Source organism: Capsicum annuum, chromosome 1 (genome assembly GCF_002878395.1).
Source record: "Capsicum annuum cultivar UCD-10X-F1 chromosome 1, UCD10Xv1.1, whole genome shotgun sequence".
Lineage (NCBI taxonomy): Eukaryota > Viridiplantae > Streptophyta > Magnoliopsida > Solanales > Solanaceae > Capsicum > Capsicum annuum.
This window is the reverse complement of record NC_061111.1, coordinates 120,491,079-120,513,665: the sequence shown is the minus strand read 5'-3', so window position 1 is coordinate 120,513,665 and position 22,587 is coordinate 120,491,079. Positions and strand designations below refer to the sequence as shown.

General features: G+C 37.6%; 1 protein-coding gene across 4 annotated transcripts in view; it reads left to right on the top strand.

Annotated features, from left to right (window-relative positions):
- Positions 1 to 1,497: 1,497 nt before the first annotated feature.
- LOC107852295 overlaps positions 1,498 to 22,587 on the top strand; it is a 39,213-nt gene continuing 18,123 nt past the window's right edge. The window contains exons 1-4 of one of the 4 annotated variants that reach the window (XR_007052433.1): positions 1,534 to 1,866; positions 1,934 to 2,127; positions 18,357 to 18,675; positions 18,755 to 18,828. Coding sequence is in view for 3 of the 4 variants with exons in the window: in XM_016697354.2 (XP_016552840.1) it covers positions 1,771 to 1,866; positions 1,934 to 2,127; positions 18,357 to 18,675 (609 nt within the window). In the remaining variant the exon portion in view is untranslated. Of the gene's footprint in view, positions 1,867 to 1,933; positions 2,128 to 18,356; positions 18,676 to 18,754; positions 18,829 to 22,587 lie in introns of all 4 variants that reach the window. The other 3 variants (XM_016697354.2, XM_016697357.2, XM_016697355.2) reach the window with 3 other exon arrangements.

The window sequence follows — 22,587 nt, the reverse complement described above, 5'->3', positions numbered from 1 at the left end:
GTTTACATTATTGTATTAAAGTGAAGAATATTTGAAAAGTGATTTAAACTTTTACACTTAATAAAAATTCTCCGTACAGATAAAATTATTTAATTTTATATGAATAAATGTTACACGTGCAAGGCACGTGCGATTTAACTAGTATCTAAAAAAAGTGTTTTTTTGCTTATTTTCTTGTGTTAAATATGGAGTTATTTTTCCCGATTAGTGTTTTGTACTAGATTCTAATTGCTGTTTCGATTAGAGATTTGAAGCATAGAAATCACATTGAAAGAAAATTACTTTGAGAAATTTGAAAGTAATATAAGCAGAATGGAGAATAAATAGGAAGAAGAGAGAGATGGAGGCTTTGAAATTATGATAAAAATAAAGAAAAACAATATTATTTTTCGTTTTTTACCATTGCAAAATGATGATGTGACAATTTTTTTACTCCATCACACACTTTCTTGAGTTTGAACTCACTTTTCATGCTAGGTGGATCACGAAGGGTGGTCCACATATTAAAACAACAAATTCTAAGGGGTATTTGAGACAATCGACAATTTAGGTGTATACTAAATAAAATATTACAAGTTTAGAAATAATTAAATTTTCTCTCTTTTTATTATTACAATTTTATTTTATTTTTTGCTATTTTGGGGTTTTACTCAGAAGAAAAAAGAAAAGCTAATTTTGGACGTAATCTTGCCCAGCAAAACTCGATAATTACGTCCAAATTTTAAAGAAGTAACAAACACATTCCACAAATCGGCCCTTTTGCCATTTAATAACCGGCTTAAGAGCTCGTTTGGTAGAGTGTATAAGAATAATGCAAAATATAGTGTATTAGTAATGCTGACATTAACAATGCTTGTATTAGTTATGCTTTTATTAATTATGCATATATTATTTCTTATACATTATTTGGTTTGATGTTAAGAAATAATATATCTTATATAGTTTCTATAAAAAAAGTATTTGTTTACAATAATACTCTTCTTTGACTTTATAATTCTTTTTTGCAACAAATTTTTTTTGTCATCTCAAATATAATTAGTATTGTTGAACTAGTATATATAAATTTTGGATTAATTAACTTGTCTTTGCGCATGAAATGTTACGCCGACGAATTAACAAAATCGAAAAAATAAAATACAAGATGTAATTAATGAATAGTCTCAAGAATTTATTTTAATCTTTTTAAAAACCTTCGAAGCAAAGAAAAAATATGTTGCGGTTATTTAAATTAACTATCCATTGTTGTAAATTAAAATGGTCGTAAAAAAAAACTGATGAAATATTTTGATATTGAAAATTAAAATGATGGGAAAAAAACTGTAAAATATTTTGAGGTTGAAAATTAAAATGAAGAAAAAAGAAATTATGAATATTTTGTATTACTAATACATATCAAATGAAGTATATTGGTAATACACACTTTAATATAAAATAAAGTGTATAACTAAACATCAAAAAAAAATATATCAAATAAAATATTAGTAATACACATTAGTTAATGCATTCATTATATTTTTAAATGTACTCCGCCAAACCACCCCTAAATGGAGCAGCAAAGGCAGGATTGCTACTTGTTCACTGATCCAACGAATGCACATTCAATTGGGAGGAAGTGGCGTCGCTTTGTTCCGTTTTTGAGAAGCGAAATCGAACGCTTTTCAATGTAGAACCCCCCGTGGGGCGACGATCATCCTCTTTCCCATCTTCTGCTTTTCACTCCTTTTTCTTCTCTGTCTAAAGTGTCCACTGGATTTTCTTACTTTTGTGTATATGATGCTTTGTACTGCATTTAAGACTCAGATACAGACGTGGCTACGAGATTATGACAGGATTCAATCCTTTGCAGTTATTCTCATCTATGTTCAGGTACACTTTATAAGATTTGTCTTTTTGGGTATTAATTGGTGATTAATTTCTATTTTGATTGCCGAAGATTGGTTGTGCACTGATTGGATCTCTTGGGGCATTATACAACGGTGTTTCGCTAATCAATTTGGGTATTGGGTTATTCGCATTGGTCGCTATTGAGAGCAGCAGTCAGAGTCTTGGTAGAACATACGCTGTACTTCTCTTCTCTGCAATCTTAGTCGACATTTCTTGGTTCATTCTTTTTGCATCCGAAATCTGGTAAGCTTCATTTCATTCTCTTCCCACCCCTTTTCAGTTTCTAGTTCAATAAAATAAAAGGAAGAAAGATTATAATGCAGAATTTTATAATGTAGAGAGTCAATGGGGAAGGATTCACTACCAAGACATTATAATGCAGAATTTTATGGCTTTAGTGTATTAAAATGGGACTATAAACCACTTATAAATATTTCTTTGTGGTTTAACCAACCTATTAAGTTAAACATAATTCACCAACAACTATGTTACTTCATATGCTTCTGCTTTTTGATAATCTCTACAAGTTTGAGAATTACCTTCTTAAGATGTCCTTCCTCGGAGGTTAGTTGATACCAAACTTGTTATAAACATTTTTGAAGACCAAAGAAGTGAAACCTTAATGAATGCAAGGAATGTTTAGGGGTTTCATGGTGTCTTGATAATCATATTCATATGATTCTTTGTGTTTGAGATTTGTTTTTTCATTTTGGAAAGAACATATAATTTTACTTTTGATGATCTATTCTTCGGTAACTTATGCAGTACCTCCTAATTGATACATGCATTTCTTATCTCATTAAAATAATATGTCATCTATCCAATTTTTTTTATTTTTTTCAGATCAAGTTTTTTTCTAAAGATGCAAATTGTTAAAGTGAACTATTTGTGTGGATAATTGGTCGGTGAGTAAGATATTGTGGGCAAGCGTGTACTTTAGAAATGGAGTGAGTGAGCTATGGCTGAGTTTAAATTTTGATATATAGCCCCCTGTAAACATAAATTTAGGAATTTATTTGACGTTGAAACCACTATGATTGAGTGACAAACAGATGTTCATTTTTATGTTCTTAGATATAGCTGCAGATGCAATAGAAAGCTTTAGTTCATGCATATGACAACATGAAATTGAGAATTTATGAGGATCTAGAGAAGTATGATACTAACTGTAATGGTGGAATGTAATGGTGGAAAGCTGAAGTCTTTAAGAGTTCTCACAACTAAATGCATTGGTGTTAAATGGAAGATTGGAGCAATGTGAGAGACAAATAATTGATATCTTTAGTGATATCTCTTTCAGGGATAAGGCTCTGTAGAGATGCTCCAACTGTTTCTATAAAATGAGATGAATATAGGTAATTAAACTTGAATATATATGTGGTTCTTTCATTTCTCATGTAAGATTGGTACCAAAAATGTACATTTTATTCATCTGTGAGCTACAAATTTATAGTACAAGAAAGCAAACAAAACAGAATCAAATCGCTTGATTCTAGCAGCTATGACTATATCTATCAAGATGTGATCTTTTTGATCTAATTACCTAAACTATCTACAACAAATCAAATATGATTTTATCAGATCAATTAAGATCCTACAAAATCAAATCTTAAATATTCACAAATCAACACTCCCCCTCATGCCTATCTTGCTTACAAGAATTTCAAATTTTGATTTAAACAAGCCTTTTGTGAAAATATCTGCAATTTGCTGATTTGTTGGGACGAAAGGCATGCACACACTTCCTTCTTCAATCTTCTCTTTTATGAAGTGCCTATCCACTTCAACATGTTTTGTTCTATCATGTTGAACTGGATTGTGAGCAATACTTATGGCTGCTTTATTGTCATAGTACAACTTCATTGGTAAACCAAACGTTTTTTTGAGTTCTTCCATCATCTTCTTGAGCCAAATCATTTCACAAATCCCATGGGCGGCCATAGGTGTATTCATCTTCAGCACTGCTACAGGCTACAACATTCTGCTTTTTACTCCTCCAGGTCACAAGATTTCCCAAGATAAATGTACAATATCTAGGTGTAGACCTTTTGTCAGTAGTAGAACCTACCCAGTCTGCATCTGTAAAGCTTTCAATGCCTCTATGTTGACTTTTTCTGAAAAAAATCCTTTTCCCGGAGAACTTTTAAGATATCTTAGGATCCTGTAGACCGTTTCGTGGTGCTCTTCCTTTGGAGAGTGCATAAACTGACTGACTAAGCTTACAGAAAAAGCTATATCAGGTCGAGTATGTGACAAGTAGATCAATTTCCCCACTAGTCTTTGATATTGACTGTGGTCAACTGAATTTCCTTCTTTATTTCCGAATTTTATATTCGGATTAATGGGTGTTTCAGTTGGACGACAACCACTCATTCCCGTCTCTTTTAGAAGATCTAGTGCATACTTCCTTTGTGACACTATAATGCCTTCTTTTGATCTCGCTACTTCCATGCCAAGTAAATATTTCAACTGGCCCAGATCTTTAATCTCAAACTCCGAGGCCAACTGTTTCTTTAAATTCTCCATTTCGGGCAAGTCATCTCCTGGAAGTTTTATATCATCAACATACACTATTAGAATAGTTTTCATTTCCTCAAGAGAATGTCAAATGAACATGGTATGATCTGCTTGCCCTTGAGTGTACCCTTGTTTTTTCACAAACTGAGTAAACCTCTCAAACCAAGCTCTTGGAGATTGTTTGAGCCCGTAGAGAGATTTCTTTAGCTTGCACACTTTAGTTCCATAGTCCATGTAGACTTCTTTTTCGAGTTTTCCATTTAAAAATATTCCTCACGTCTAGTTGTTGGAGGGGTCAATCAAGGTTGGCCGCAATGGTCAGAAGAACCCTTATTGAATTCAATTTGGCAACTGGAGCAAATGTCTCAAGATAGTCAATCCCGTAAGTTTGAGTGAATCCTTTTGCTACCAAACGTGCCTTATACCTCTCCAGGGACCCATCTGATTTAAATTTGATGGTGAACACCCACTTGCAGCCCACTGTTTTCTTTCCACGAGGTAGTTCCACCATTTTCTAGGTTTTATTTCTCTCCAGAGCATTCATCTCCGCAAGAATTGCCTCCTTCCACTTGGGAACGTTCAAAGCATCCTGCACATTTCTCGGTATCTCCATTCCAGATAATTGAGAAAGAAATGCTAAGTAGGAAGGGGATAAGTTTCTATATGACACAAAGTTTGACATGGGATAGTTGCTGACTTTTCTTACCCCTTTATGTTTGGCAATTAGAAGATCAAGGTCTAAACTAACAAGGGGTAAATCACAGTTAGGTTCTGGAAAATTACCTTGTGTATCAATAAGATCTTGCGGGGCAAACATTTGGTTCTGATGAGAGTTCTTGATCTCTTTTTCTTCTCATGTAAACCTGTAATTCCTTTGCTTGTTCCCTGTTCTTGTCATTAATCGTATCATGAAAATGCTCTATTGCCTCAGTATCCTTATTTTCATTATTTAAGTTGGGATCTCTTACCTTATCTAGGTTGTTATTACTAAAAAAATATTTCCTGTATCCCTTGAAGGTGAGCTTCAAAAAACAGCTGTGATTCAAAAAAGGTGACATCCATTATGACAATAACCTTTCTAGTAATCGGGTCATAACACTTGTAACCCCTTTGACTAGGGGCATAGCCGCATAGCCAACAAAAACACATTTTTTAGCATGTGGATCAAGTTTACTCCTATTATGATCATGAACATGAACAAATAGGCTACACCCAAAAACTCTTAAAGGTAGATCAATTGTCAATCTAGAAGTAGGGAAGTATGTCTTGAACATATTGAAAGGGGTTAACTTAGAACACGGGAAGGCATCCTATTAATAAGATATGTGGATGTCAGAAGAGCTTCTCTCCAAAGAAATTTAGTGACCCTGCTTGTGAACATTAAGGCTCTAGTTACTTCCATAAGGTGCCTATTTTTTCTCTGCTACTCCATTTTGTTGGGGTGTATCGGGACATGAACTGTGGTGCACTATTCCCTTAGAAGTGAAAAAATTGCTTAGGTGGTCATTAAAATACTCTCCCGTTATCACTCTGAAATATTTGAATCTTCTCATGAAATTGTGTCTCAACCATAACATAAAAAGCCTCAAATATATGTTTTACTTTCCCCCTGTCTTTCAATAGGTACACCCAAGTTAGTCTAGTGTGATCATCTATGAAATATACAAACCACCTTTTTCCATTTACGGTTGCTATCCTAGAAGGTCCCCAAACATCACTATGGATTAACTTAAAAGGGTTTTGTGGCATGGTAACTTTGGGATGAAAAAGATGATAAACATAGTGAAGATTTAAGGGATGATAAAGATGAACGTCTGTGTTTAGCCATTTCACAAAATTCACATTGAAAAAGGATGTAGTTTTATTCATAAACAACTGTGGTAACAAGAGTTTCAAATAATGAAAACTAGGATGACCAAGGCGATAGTGCCATAAACATGACTTTATTATCAGCTAGAACAGAGTTCAAACAAGCCGAACTAAAATTTACTGAATTGCGGCCAGCTTTAAGAAAATAGAAACCTTCAGACTCTCTAGCATTGCCAATCATCCTCCCCGAGACCTTGTCCTGAAATACACATGAAATATCGTCAAAGATAGCACGACAATTAAGGTTTTGAGTCAACTTGCTGATGGACATAAAAGATTATGAGACAATTTTGGAACATGAAGGACATCAAAAAGAGTCATACAAGGTGTTAGTTTGACTGTCCCTTTCCTAACAATTGCTGAGAAGGAACCATCAACAACTTTGACTTTTTTATTTCCTGCTAAATGAGTATAAGTCGAGAAAAAATAGGAGTTCCATGTCATGTGATCACTAGCCCCTGAATCTATGATCCAAGAGCTTATACTAGTAGAATCTGTACTGAAAAAACACATGGCACATTACTTGTTTGGGTAAAAAAACAAGTGGGAGTAGAAGGACTAGGTTTACTGGATTGGAGTTGAGATTGGAGAAGTTTGTGCAGCAGCTCTAGCTATTCCTTGGTGAATGGTGGCATTTCCGAAGAAGATTTCAGCCCCGGTTCTTCGCTGGTACATTGAAAGGCTTGATTGCCATGGTTTTCTGCCTTTTTTTTGTTCCAGATGGGCGGTTTCCATGGATCTTCCAGCAAGTCTCACGAGTGTGCCAGTATTTTTTGCAAAAATCACACCATGGCTTCTTTTTCTTCTCGTTCTCATTTTTCGTAGCAACTTAAGTAGATGACTATATTTTTTGATTCCAGATTGAAATCTTTTTTCAGCATAACATTCCTCCTTGTTTCTTCACGCCTAATTTCAGAAAATGTTTCACTTAAAGTGGGCAACAAATTTTTTTCTAAGAAGTCGAGAATGAAATTCGTCAAAATCTTGGTTCAACCCTGCTAAAAATAGATATACCCTCTCACTTTCTTCTTTTTTCATTGCTTTTACGCTATCCTTCGAACATTCCCATTTTTCGTTACAACACTGATCTAATTCTTGCCACAGAGAAACCATCTCATTATAGAAAAGAATAACACTTCTCTCTCCCTGCCTTGCTTTCCACAGTTTAATTTTTAATTCAAAAATTTGAGAGGCATTTTCTACATCAGAATAAGTTTCTCTAACCGCCTCCCAGATATTCCTAGCAGTGGGAGGAAATAAATATGGTTTACCTATGGTAGGTTCCATGGAGTTCAGTAGCCAAGCAATTACCATCGAGTTTTCTGAGCTCCAGGAGTTCATTTTCGGGTCTCTTGGTTTACGCTTTCTCGTTTCTCCAGTCAAGTGCCTAAGTTTTCCTCGACCGTAATTGCCAAATGGACAGATTGCGCGCTATTCCAAATAATTCTTTCCATTCAGCTTGTGAGAAGTAAGCTGAGAGAAAAAATGAGAAGAATTGCCGCCTTGGTTCATTGTTGTCTCGGTCGGAACTTTGTTAACAGATCTCGGCTTCTGTTAGTGCCGCTGGGTGACGTAGCCTAGTAAATGCTGTTTTAGTCATCAACAACACAAGAATAAAACTGTTCCGATACCATGTAAGATTGGTACCAAAAGTGTACATTTTATTCATCTGAGAGCTACAAATTTATAGTACAGGAAAGCAAACATAACAGAATCAAATTGCTTGATTCTAACAGATATGACTATCAAGATGTGATCTTTTTGATCTAATTACCTAAGCTATCTACAACAAATCAGATATGATTTTATCAGATCAATTAAGATCCTACAAATCAAATCTTAAATATTCACAAATCAACATCTCACATCAGGGTTGAACTTGTGCTTTGGTACCAAAACTGACATTAGGCAATTTAAGCTGGACTGACCTGAAACTTTTGCCTGAAATAGAATATGAAAAAGGACTTCATTTTAAAGACTATGAAGCGCCAAAAAATGATACAACGGACAAGGAACTAATACACCTAGCTCTCTGAGGATTACATTGAAAGGTCAGAGTTGCCTTACGCCATTCAAGATGGAGCAGTATTTCTGTGAATTTCTCAATTGAACAAATTAGTTGAAGCTTATAATGGTTATTCCCTAAAGAAAAGGGCGATATCTTTGATTCTAAATGAGAATCTTATTATTATAAAGAGTGCTGGTGTGCTCAATTTCAAAAGAAGTGCTGGTGTGTACAGAAGGATTACAAAGAATAACAAATGTTGAATCCTGGGTCTTCTTATTTCTTTTTTTTTTCAGTAATCTACAGATTTTATAAATAGCTTAAAAATTAGACAATAGGAGTGACACAAGACTATGTTTGTATCGAGAGATTCCAACCAACACAAGAACAACAAGATGAACAACAAGTTGCTAGTGAATCGAAATAGGCCTCACACGGCTTCACTAGACTTTGAGTTTGTGTTTTGAACAAAAAAATGAGATGAATAACAAGGCAACAATACTAGTGAATCGAAAGAGCCCCACACGGCCTCACTAGACTTTTAGATTCAACAACACAAAGTTAACAAAATTACAAAAGAGATAGAAACTTGACACACAATATTCAAAGATCTAAAAAACCCTAACAATGAGAAAGGACCCTAAGACTGGTGAATATCAATACCAAGTTCTTACTTGGACCAAGAGGAACTCAAGAACCCCAAGATCCTAGTTTCTAGCTAAGATACAACACAAGGATCATTCTCCTTGTGAATTTCGGTTTTGGGGCTTCTCAAGTGAAGATAGAAGTTCACAAATATTACAATGTAGTTGTTGTCTTCAATGTTATGGAAGAACTAACTCAAAATAACCCTAACACTATCTATTTATATTACTCCACAAAGTGGGATAACAAATGACCATCCTACCCTTGCCAAGGGGTGGCCTTGGAGTGTAAGTTTATTACACTTCAAGGCTCCTCTTCACACTTAAAAACATTTAGTCCATTGGAAGGCTCAATTACCAACTCACACACAGCCATTTGCATGAACATAGCTTGGAGTTTTTGTAACTCCCAAGCTTGGCTACGTGTGAATGGTCGTGAACTTGTTGGACAGTTTGTAGAACCTGTTGGACAACTTGGTACACCCGTATCATCCTCTTCATCTTGAGAGGAATTTGACCTCAAATTCGGCATTTGGTCATCCTCAACCGCATCCACTAGAGAAAGATCATACACGTTGAAAGTGTTGTGCACTTGGTATTCCGGGGGAAGGTCAATCTTGTAGGCATTATCATTGATTCTTTTAAGTACTTGGAATGGACAATCACCCCTTGGTATCAATTTAGTCTTCGTTTGAGATAGAAACCGATCCTTCCTAAGGTGCACCCACATCCAATCTCCCAGTTCAAGAATGAGTTTCTTTCTTCCTTTGTTTGCTCGCTTTGCAATCTCTTGATTTTTCTTCTCAAGTCGAAGCCGCACCTTCTCATGCAACTTTTTCATAGAATCTGCCCGCTTTCTTCCATCTAGGCTTATTATAAGATCACTTGGTAAAGAAGTTAAATCCAAAGGGGTAAGGGGGTTGAGGTCGTATACACACTCAAAGGGAGTTATTCCCGTACTTGAGTGTATGACACGATTATAGGCAAACTCAATCAATGGTAGGTGTTCCTCCCAAGAAGTCAATTTTCCCTTAACCATGGAACGTAGCATAGCACCCAAAAGTCCCAAAAGTCCTATTTACTACTTCCGTTTGGCCATCGGTTTGTGGGTGGCAAGAAGTGGAGAACAACAACTTGGTACTACCAAGCCTACCCCCCATGGACTTCCAAAAGTGACTTAGGAACTTAGAGTCCCTATCATTCACAATGGTCCTCAGAACACCATGCAACTTGACAACATTATCAACAAACAGAGAGGCCACACTAGGTGCATCATCACATTTAGAGCATGGAATAAAGTGTGCCATCTTAGAAAACCGATCAACCACAACAAAGATACTATCCTGACCTCATTTAGTCCTTGGCAACCCTAACACAAAATCCATAGATATATCAAGCCAAGGACGTAAATGGGTGGGTAGCGGGGTGTACAACCCATGAGGTTGGAGCCGAGATTTGGCTCCTTTGCAATCTACACATTGGCCGCAAATCCGAGACACATCCTTGGGCATTTTTGGCCAATAGAATTGTTCCTCCAATATTTCGAGGGTCTTTTCGACCCCACAGTGACTCATTAGACCGCCATTGTGTGCTTCCCTCACAAACAACTCTCTCCAAGAGCTAGAGGGTACACACAATCGTCTACCTTTAAACAAGTAACCGTCAAACTTGGCATAGAGATTTGAACCCCTAGTCGTATTCCACTTGTCTCTACCCCATTCTTTGCATTCCCTATAGATAAGTGCAAAGTGAGGGTCCTCGGGATACAATTCCTTTAAGCTCTCAAAACCCATCAATTTTGAGGACAAAGTAGACACAAGAACGTGTTTTTGAGACAAAACATCGACAACCACATTGTCCTTACCCTTTTGGTAATGAATAACATAAGGGAAAGTTTCAAGAAACCCAATCCTCTTGGCATGCCATTTTTTAAGCTTATCTTGTGCCCGAAGATGCTTCAAGGACTCATGGTCCGTTCGGATCACGAATTCTTTAGGCCATAAATAATGTTGCCAAGTGGCCAAGGCTCTAATCAAAGCATACAACTCTAAATCGTACGTATAGTAGTTTAAAGTTGTTCCTTTGAGCTTTTCGCTAAAGTAGGCAATAGGCTTCAATGCTTGCATTAAAACTGAGCCTATGCCAACGTTGCTAGCATCACATTCAACCTCAAAAGTCTTGTCAAAATTCGGTAAGCATAACTTTCAAGTCCTCGAATGCCTTAGCTTGTTCATCTCCTCACTTGAAAGGCCGATCTTTTTTAATCACTTCGGTCAAGGGGGTGGCAATGGTGCTAAATCCTTTGATAAAACGTCTATATAAACTAGCCAACCCGTGAAAGCTTCTCACTTCACCTATGGTTTTGGGAGTTGGCCAATTTTTGATGGCATCAATCTTAGATTCATTTACTTCGACCCCTCTTGAGCTCACCACAAAACCGAGAAATACAACTTCTTGGACACCAAAAGAACACTTTTCTAGATTAGCATATAACTTCTCCTTTCGGAGGACATCAAACACACATTGTCAATGTTTTATATGCTCATCTAAGGACCTACTATACACCAACACATCATCAAAGTAGACAACAACAAACTTTCCGATAAAAGGCTTCATCACATGATTCATTAGCCTCATGAAAGTACTTGGAGCGTTTGTTAGGCTGAATGGCATAACCATCCATTCATAGAGACCGAACTTGGTCTTGAAGGCGGTTTTCCATTCATCATTCGGTTGCATACAGATTTGGTGATAGCCACTCCTCAAATCAATTTTAGAAAACAAACACGAACCACTCTATTCATCAAGCATATCATCTAGCCTAGGAATAGGGTGACAATATTTTACCGTTATCTTGTTGATAGCTCGGCAATCAACGCACATACGCCAAGTCCTGTCTTTCTTGGGAACTAGTAGCACCAGGACCGTGCAAGGGCTTATACTCTCCTTGATGTACCCTTTATTGAGAAGTTCCTCAACTTGGCATTGCAATTCTTTGGTATCCGTCGGGTTGCCTTTATAAGCCGGTTTATTGGGCAATTGTGAGCCCGGTACAAAATCTATTTGGTGTTCAATTCCCTGAAGCGGGGGCAACCCTTGTGGAAGTTCTTTGGGAAAAACATCTTCATAATCTTGCAACACACAAGAAATCAAAGGAGAAATAGAAGAATTAGTGGGGTTATTGTTAAAACAATGTGCCAAAAGAAGCATGGGTGTGTCCTCATCATGATCCACGAAGAGCTCCTTCTTTCTAACCGACATCACCATATTTTTTTCCCCTAGGATGTTGAGGCAGCCCTGGATACCCCTACTACCCCACCTACAGTTTCCCCTTCTTTTTCTTCATTTTCGGGTTTCTTCCTCTTTTCTTTCAATTCTCTCATCCTTTGATGCAACTCGTTCACTTGTGAAGGTAAAAGTGGATGAAGTGTGACCTTCCGGCCATCCTTCTCAAGTGTATATCGATTAGACCTCCCATCATGTTTGGTAGACCTATCATATTGCCAAGGTCTACCTAACAACAAGTGACACGCTTGCATTGGTATCACGTCACAAAACACTTCGTTATGGTAGTTTCCTACCTAAACCGTATTACACATTGCCTCATGACTTTCAATTCGCCACATTCATTCAACCATTGCAACTTGTAAGGGCTAGTATAAGGGCTAGTATGAGGTGTAGTTGGCAATTTCAAAAAGTTCACCATAGCAACACTAACACCATTTGCACAACTACCACTATCTATCACCAAAGTGCACACCCTCCCCTTTACAAGGCATTTAGTATGGAATAGATTTTCCCTTTGACTAGGGTCATCTATTGCCTTACTAATCATGACGCGTCTAACTACAAAGTTTGGAACCACACACTCCCCTTCTTGTGGGTAAATATCTTCACCATCATCATCATCGTCGTGGGGTCCATTTTTGGTTTCCTCGCCATCTTGAGGCTCGGCCTCATTCTCTTCTTTTTCAAGACCCACCTCCCCACCAAGGTAATACAATCTCCCTTCCCTTAGGATCTCATTGCGTCGGTTTGGACATTCATTGGCTTTATGTCCCCACCCTTGGCACTTAAAACATTGGAACCCTTTAGGATTAGGATACATGTGTGCTTCTTGCCGGGGAGGAAATTTGTGGACTGCTTTAGGCTCGGGCAGCCTTGTAGAGGCGGGTTGGTCCTTGTTTTTGGGCCAGCCCGAAGGTGGTTGAACCATATCTTTGCTCCTCGGCCAACCCGAGGTTGATGGTCCCTTTGCCTTGAATGACGACCTCTCTTTTAGTTCCTTTTCAATCTCAAGAGCCGCTTAGAAAATTCCTTCAACAGTATCAAACTTATGAAACATCAAATGAGTGGAGATCTCTTTGTTCAACCCACACTTAAACCGAATGATGTCATGGCCAATTTGTTCCCCCGATGATCAAGCTTCAACATGAGTTGTTGAAACTCGTTATAGTATGCCATAACACTTCGATTTCCTTGACGCAAATTGTACAACCTAGCAAGCAACTCATGACGATAACTTTCGAGAAGATACTGTTGCCTCATTAAATACCTCAACCGAAACCATGGTGGTGGTTGCCCCTCTACCAACTTGTTGCCGAACCGCTTGATGTATTCCCACCAAGTGTTAGCATAGCCTTCAAAATGAGCGATGGCATAATAACTCTTCTTCTCCTCCGAGATATCATTCAATTGAAACACTTTATCACACGCCGACTCCCTAGCAAGATACACCTCGGAGTCACTTTCACCCTTAAAGATAGGTAGGCTCAATTTGATTATTGATGCTTACGTCTTTCTCTTGGTGTCGGTTTCCCCTTTCTCCATACCCTCGGTATCTCCTTGAATCCACATGTCCCCCTCTCATCTCCTCCTCCCTCATGTAAGTATCATCGAAGGCTCCATACCCTTCATAATCCTCTCTACCATATTCCTCAAAGTGGATGGGACGGTTTTGGACGTTTGGAACTTGATTTGGAGGAATTGGATTTTGTGGAGGTAGTTGTCTTTGGTTTAGTGGAACTTGGAAGGGAGGGTTTGGATTTAGTGGAGGTATTGGACGTCCAAGTCCCTTTTACGGAACTTGAGGAGTTTGGGAATGGGTTGGTCTATTGGAGTCTTAGGTTAGGTGGTTTTGGGTGGTTTGGCTTGCGGCATTTAGTGGAGCTAGTGAAGGATTTGGCAATTTAGGCCATGTTTCGGGAGTAATGGTAGCGGAGGAATTTTTATCATGTCCACTTGACGAAACATGTCAAGGAGTAGAAGGGCGAGAGTTCCTTTGACTCTCCACTTGTTCTAACCTCCCACTAATAGTCGTCACTTCCCTCCTTATGGCTCCCACTTCCGTACTCTACCTTTCAAGAGTTCGGGTCATAGCCTCAAGAATATGATTCTCCATTTCATTAGAATCCACGGTTTGAGACGTGGTTCCTTCTATTGTCAAGGGTATCACCTACACAAGTAACAAACAAGTTAGTTTAAAACCTCCCCTTACTCACACTCTCTCAGATCACTCACTCACACTTGAGCTCCACAAGTGTTGTAGATTGGCTAGTAACCCGTGAATATTTAAGGTATGAGTATGCTCTTGTCCGGAGTGGATTCTTGTTTGAAACTCAAAGAATTCTCGTCGAACTAAAGTCAAGAGTTACAACGTATTCAAACGATAAAAGCACACAAACAAACGATGACATGAATACAAGGCTTCAAAGGACTAATTGACAACCTAGTAGGAGTGTTCTAGCTTGTTAATTAGTTCTTGAGTCTATTAGAGGAAACTAGGAATCAAAAATTAGAAACTAGAACATCCAAATTTGAGCTTATTAGTGACGTGGCAATGGCAAAAGGTGACATGGCAACATTGTATTAGGTCTTGGCCCTACACAATTTTAGTTGCAATTTTGAAGCTTCAATCTTCACACACTTTGGAGTAGATGACAATTGGTTTTGGAGGGAAAAGTATAAGTCTTGAGTCTTCTTTAAGTACAATCTCAAATGGCAAGACTTGACTTGTACCAATCTCACAAAACAAGGTCCCTTAAAAGATGGTAAAAGTTGTTGAAAAGTAGATGTCAAGTCATGGAAGTGATGTGCTCAAGTCTTCTTACAAACAACTTTACACTTTGTCCTTCAACTTTTTGGATCTATTTTACTCTTGTTAGTGTTCAAGACATGAGATGAAGAGAAGATTAAGATGAACACAACAACACCACCTTAAAAACACAACACCAACACCAACAATGGCCACTTTAACATCCAAACACAAGCCACAACACACAGCCAACTTCAAGAGCAACAACAAGTCACTTATCATTAAGCTCAACTTTAGATCTAGACACCTTTTGTGTTGATGAGATAGAAACCAACACAAGAAACAAACTAAACAACTAAAATCTTTTGTAGATCTACAACCAATTTCGACCAAGACAACAACACAACACAATTTTCTCGGCCAAGAATAAGATGGACAGATTTCTCTTTTTTTTTTTTCTGGAATTTTCAGATTTCCACAATTTTTTTTTATTTGTATTTTTCAACTACCAAGTCCAAGATTGATTTTGTTGGAACAAAATCAACCACAAGCTTCGATACCAAATGATACAAGACTGCTTGTATCGAGAGATTCCACCCAACACAAGAACAACAAGATGAACAACAAGTTGCTAGTGAATCGAAATAGGCCTCACACGGCTTCACTAGACTTTGAGTTTGTGTTTTGAACAAGAAAATGAGATGAATAACAAGGCAACAATGCTAGTGAATCGAAAGAGCCCCACACGGCTTCACTAGACTTTTAGATTCAACAACACAAAGTTAACAAGATTACAAAAGAGATAGAAACTTGACACACAATATTCAAAGTTCTAAGAAACCCTAACAATGAGAAAGGACCCTTAAGACTGGTGAATATCAATACCAAGTTCTTACTTGGACCAAGAGGAACTCAAGAACCCCAAGATCCTAGTTTCTAGCTAAGATACAACACAAGGATCACTCTCCTTGTGAATTTCGGTTTTGGGACTTCTCAAGTGAAGATATAAGTTCACAAATATTACAATGTAGTTGTTGTCTTCAATATTATGGAAGAACTAACTCAAAATAACCCTAACACTATCTATTTATATTACTCCACAAAGTGAGATAACAAATGACCATCCTACCCTTGCCAAGGGGTGGCCTTGGAGTGTAAGTTTATTACACTTTCAAGGCTCCTCTTCACACTTGAAAACATTTAATCCATTGGAAGACTCAAGTACCAACTCACACATAGCTATTTGCATGAACATAGCTTGGAGTTGTTGTAACTCCCGAGCTTGGCTACGTGTGAATGGTCGTGAACTTGTTGGACAGTTTGTAGAACTTGTTGGACAGCTTGGTACTCCCGTCTCAAGGAGGTGATTGGGATGTACAATGCTGGGCAGTTCCCTACTTAAAAATAACATTAAAGAAGGAAAACCTCTATACAAAAGATCCTATTCTCGAAGGAGTTAATGAAATCAATCATTTTGTGTATCTCATAAACATCCTGGAGTTCACACCAGAAATCTAATGTTCATAGGTACCTATATTTCATCTGATGTACAGTGTTTTCTTTGCCCTCATAGAACCTAGAATTCCTCTCCAGAGTACCCAAAAAACATACATGCTGGACCATTTTATTCCTTAATACCCCGAACTAGCAGTAAATCCTTCATTGAGCTTGGTGTGACCCATTTTAAACCAAACAAATCAAGGAACAAATCCCGAAGCTGTCTGGCAACTCAACAGTGAAAGAATGAGGGGATACCATTCTCTTCCTGTTTGTCGCAGAGGTAATGTCAGTTACATAATGCAAAACCCAAAGAGAAGGGTCTAAATATACCTGTTATGGAAAGATTTAAATGAGACAATCTCTTTCCCATTCCATTTACGTGTATCTGAGTTTAATACTAAAGTGACAAAGAGCCTTGGTCTTTGGCAGAAGTGTCAGTTGCAGCTTCTTTTTTTTTTTTTTTTAAAAAGTTCAAGAAATTTACTTATTAAACACCAAGTTGGTGTCAAAGAATATGTACAAATTATGAAGCTGACTCAATTTTAATCATCCACAGTTATCTACCAAGTTTTGATCATCTATTTGTACAACACAGTATTTTCTCTTTACCTTAAGAAAATGAAACAAAAAACTTTAATGCTTTTACATCATTCTCACTACTCTGAAACATTTCTCGATCTCATTCGTTAACATTGCCCTAATGAGACAAAATGGTGTTGTTTTCCTTGCATTCTTTCATTCATGTCGATCCTGTGTAATCTCCAATGGCAATTCGTAATTGCTTCCTCCATTGTCCTTGATAATGCCCATGAGTTGTTGGACAATGAGAATACAGGGTTCATGATCGAACCTACTGTGAAACAAGAGATGATTAGTATTTTCTTCAAAGTTTTCACATGCAACTCCAGTTCAAACAATAAATCCTTCTGCCTTCTTCAGATTGTCTCTTTAAAAGAGCATCATCTACTTGCAAACCAATCAAAGAAAACTATTTTTTTATTTCCGGAAATTAGATTTCCTCACCTTAGATCCTCTTTCTAAAAGATGCTAGAACAGAGAGAGTAAAACTTTGCCTGGCCCTCCCTCCCTCCCTCCCTCCCACAATATCATTATATCTCCCTTAGTTTGCGTTATTTTGAAGTTATTTCCAGATTTCCTTCTTCACAGATGCAGAAAACAATTATGCATGAACTTTTACTTGTCTTGTTTGATTTTTCCGAATCCACGAAATTCCTTCGCTTTCGAATCCTGGGTTTGACAGATTATCAGTGCATCATCTTTTGGAAGATTTTTCTTTTAATCTAGATGGGCTGCTATACTTCGGAAAAAAGGTTCCTGGCGAGGCCTCATCTTTCACATTTAAGGATCAATGTGCTCCAAATTTATTCTTTCCTATTTTATATAACATTCTTATCAAATGCTATTGAAGTAGTATGAGCTCCTGTAGCCCCATGTTATAACTTTTCTGAAAGAATTGCCTTGCGACCCCATAGCATAAATAGTCCTGGACTGATGATAAGCATTCACCTTTATCCTTCCTATTTGTAAAGCAATCAAGTAATAGGCTAATAAAATTGGCGTGCAGGCTAACTATCAATGAAGTGATTAACTTCTAGCTTTAGTTTTTTGCACTCCTTTGACCACATAATTCTCAATCCTAAAAAATGGTTCAGCTCAACTTTATATGTTGTACTGTAAGCTGTTCTATTGGTCACCTCATGGATATTTTCAGTTTGGTTTTAGTAGCATCATTGGCTGTTGCATCACTCTCTAAGATTGCAGGTAGAGCGGCCTTCACTCAAACATTGCGTTCTCAAACATCCTTGTATAGTAAATTTACCACAGCTGTAGAAATGTTAGAGAAAGTGAAATCTTTCTTCCTGAACTTCATTGATTCATGCAGGAATATTTCGTCTGGGGTTTATGGAACCTTTATTATCTTCTCGGTGAAACTCACTCTCTCCATGCAAATTATTGGATTTTGTGTGAGATTATCATCTTCACTACTGTGGATTCAAATGTATAAGCTGGGTGTTTCTTATATAGACTGTTCAGTTTCCCGAGAAGCAGATAATGATATGAGAAACAGTTTTCTCAATCCTGCAACTCCTATAACTAGACAGCCATCCAATTCTGATGATGCTTTAGGTGGTTCTGTATACGATCCTGCATATTATTCCTCCTTGTTCGAAGATGGAAAAGATGAAACGTATTTTTACAGGGTACGCAGCTCCACTTTGGAACTTCCCGTCCTCTTTTTCTGTTATCCTTTTATAAACAATTGAATTTGTCCTGTTTCAGTTGCTTTGAATTGTTTGACCAAGTGATGTGGACATTGAATCTGATCTGTTTTAGAATATTTGAACTCCTCCATGGTATATCCTCCAACTTGTTTGCCTCACAAAATTTACAAAGTATATGAAATGTAATGGACGTGGAATCTTATTAAAAGCATAGTATAATTGGGATGCTGACATGGGAGTTGGCCGGAGGAATTGCTGTAACATAAAGATGAAGTGAATTAGAAAAATATTTTCCCATATGCTTAATGAGTTCATATCTCAAGATATATGATTTTATTTTCATCTTTTACTGTTTTCAAAAAAGATATATGGTTTGGTTTTGGGGCTATCTATTAACGGGTATATAATGCTAATAATAATCTTCATTTCTTGAATCCTCATTGAATATTTAGTTTGATTTGAAATCATTAGCTTGGTGAGAATAAAAACATGTATAACTTTCGTATTAGAATGGAGGAAGTGGTCAAAGTTACAACTTTACCTTTTGTTCTTTTCAACGTATTGCTATAACTTATCGCACAGATGTTTGGAATTGGAGGTTGCTGATTGATTGAATGATTGCTGCTATACATTCAGAAATAAGCTAAATTTGTTAGATGAGTAAAACTTTTCAACAAATTGGTATAGTTTTGGGGCATTGTACAAAACTAGCAACATTTGATTAGAAGAAATCATTCTATAAATTTGCAAGAGGAGGTTATGAACTGGGATAAGACACTTGATTGCTCTAATTTTGAGATTTAACCACCTTAACTTGTAGAACCTAATTTCTCGATTACATTAGATTCCTCTGCTAGTTTGTTTGATTGACCAAATTCCTCTTTACCTGTTACGAGTTTCATGTATATCCTGGAGACTATTTTCTATAGCACGCCAGTGTCTTTGTTCCTATATATGAAGCTTCACTAAATTTAATATATGGAAGAAAGTACTTTCACCAACATTTGTATGAAATGATACAACATTTTAAACAAAAGTTTCAATCTATTGGTTAGTACTGCTAGTCGTTGTTTTCCGGCAACATGTTTGGAGTCCGTTCAAAACAGTATGTGAGTGTTTATTGTAATGCCGATTTCAAGTCCTATGAGATTGTCAGATGCGAGTACGGTACTGAAAGGTGGTTTGAGTGGATAGAACGCAGCAGAAACTTAATGAGAAGAGTTAAAGTCAGCATTAAATTTTTGAGATGGTTAGTTACAACATTTATTGAAGCCTCAAAGATACAGGGGAATGTTGTGAAAAGACGGAAAATGAAGGACCACTTCTTAGAATTCTTCTGTACTCTCAAGCACAATGAGAGTGGTAGGTACATCAGCTTCATTGCTATTCAGGGGCTAAATAAATCAGTAATCATCACACCAGAATCTTCATACAAGGGGGGATGGGGAAACATTGCTCAAAAAATTGCTAGGTTCATTTATGAGCCTGAAAAGGAACAACAACAACAGCAACAAACCCAGTGTATTCCCACCTAGTGGGGTCTGGAGGGGTAAGATGTACGCAGTCCATACCTCTACCTCTAAAGAAGTAGAAAGGCTGTTTCCGATAGACCCCCGGCTCAAGGCACGAGATACCACACAAACACATAGTAAAGCACAGAAGCAGATTACATACCATAAATACGGCACCCATAAGTAATATAAAACAGAGGAAAGCAGAGGAAAGCACACAGATTCGGAAAGCAGAGGAAAACACAGGTTCATTTATGAGCCTGAAAAGGAACAGAGCATTCAAAATCACAATCTGAGGGAGCTTGAAGTCTCATACAAAGAGGCTTTAGATAGAATCAGATGGACGACGGAACCAAACAAGGAGGCTCAGCTACAAGCTAATGAAGACAACATCAAGTTCTTGGGGAATCCATCGATCTTGAAGAGGTGCATCGTCGGTAGTTTCCAAAATCATTCCAAGAAACCCCAGGTCTGACTGACGTGAGAAAATGAGCGTGTAATAGCCGGAAGGCAGCGATGGGAGTCAATGTATTTGCAATGAACGACAGTCAATTCCTGTTCTAATTTCCATCAAAGACAACCGTAGAGCACATCTTAGCAGGGAAATGGTCTTGGAAAAAGATGACTTTGGTCCTTGACTGGTGGAATCAAACGATGGGTTGTTGGCCGGCACAGATAAACAGAGACGGGGTCTGGATAAGAATTCTGGGCCTTCCTTTATGTTTGTCGTCAAAGGAAATGTTCAAATTGATCAACGATAAATGTAACGGCTTCTTAGAGACAGAGGAGGAGACATCTCTGAAGAACCACCTACACTGGCTTAGGATAAAGGCGAAAGGGGATGGGAGTAAGGTTTCGAAGGAAATCGAAGTAGTCGGTTAGGGTTTTGTATAGACCATTTTGGTGTGGTGCGAGATTCTGTGACAGTCAGGAAGCTGGAGGACAAAGAAGAAGGTTTGGGCTCTTGTCCAACGGTCAATGAAAATCAATAGCCCCATTCTAAGAAGCGCCAGCGTCCACAACTCGTGATCCAAAGGTAGGAGATTGTGCAGTTGAGGCTGCTGGTAGAGATATATACTTACTTTCTCAATACTGAAGATACTTATTATATTCCTCTTTAGATAAATAAATCCATTGATTACCTGTGGTGTTAGACAGAGTAACAGGACCATTTTTAGGTGGTTGACCATGCCAAGAATAACATATTTCATGAGTATGTCCAAGCATATCACAATTACACTTGTACCGAGAGTAGCATATGTCACGAGTGTGTCCAAGCCTATAACAGTAACTACACCTAGGCCGAGATCTTTCAAAATGACGTTCCTCTTGTCGATTCTTCATGGACTGTGATGTTTGATTGTCTGATCTTCTCATTAAGGATTCAAACTTAATCATAGGACTAAATTGAAATTTAGTGATGAACGTTTGTAGAAATTGTACTGAACCACCGGAAAAAATCGAAAGGGGTCTGACAGATCTCGCTGGAAAACTATTAGAGAAATAGTTGCTCGAACTGGTTGGAACAAGCCTATAATCGCAAGCATAGTGCTGAAGCCGTCAGATTATTAGATTGACCACTAAAAAAGTGGTTAAGATCTGAGAAAAATCATAGGGTAGGGTTGGAATGATGGCACGACCCTACTGGAAAAGAGAAATTGCTGAAAAAGTATCTCACATGCCGAAATTGACGCAAGTGACTTGTCTGATTGAGTTTCTCACTAACAATCTGACACCAGATGAGAAATGTAGGAGACAAATATTATTGAATTGTTGTTTCTTTACTATTATGCTACAATATAATCCTTTCCCATCTAGGAGACTACAATATAATCCCTTTCCAACTAGGACACGACATTGCAATCTTGTTTCAACTAGGATTCTATATACTATTCGCGTTCCTACTCCTATCTAACATGTCGTATTTGTTGAAATTTCTTGAGCAAAAGAACTTTGAGAAGTGGTCCCGGAAATTCCACCAGCGTATTGAGCTTACTCGATATTTTGATGCTTCCTTGAGTGCATATACTAGCCACTCCTAAGTCTTTTGACTGATACTCATCCTTATCATCATATTGCCTTTCTCAACCCAATTGTACCATGTTTTTGTTCTAGAAACCTGCCTGGTGATATCATGACTTAAATCCCACTGCAAAATATATGGTATCGTCCCACAGGGCTGTAAGGGAATTCTAAGAGAAAAAAAATTGAAGAATAGGAAAGAAGGAATGTGATTCCGACGATGGAATATCGCGGTAAAAGAGGTCCAGAAGGGACCTATAAAAGGTTAAGTCAGGAGTTGTGCCTGAGTTTTTTTAAAATAAAGAGAAAGGATACTACTGGACAGAATTCCTCTGAAGATGAACTCCAAAAAAGCCCT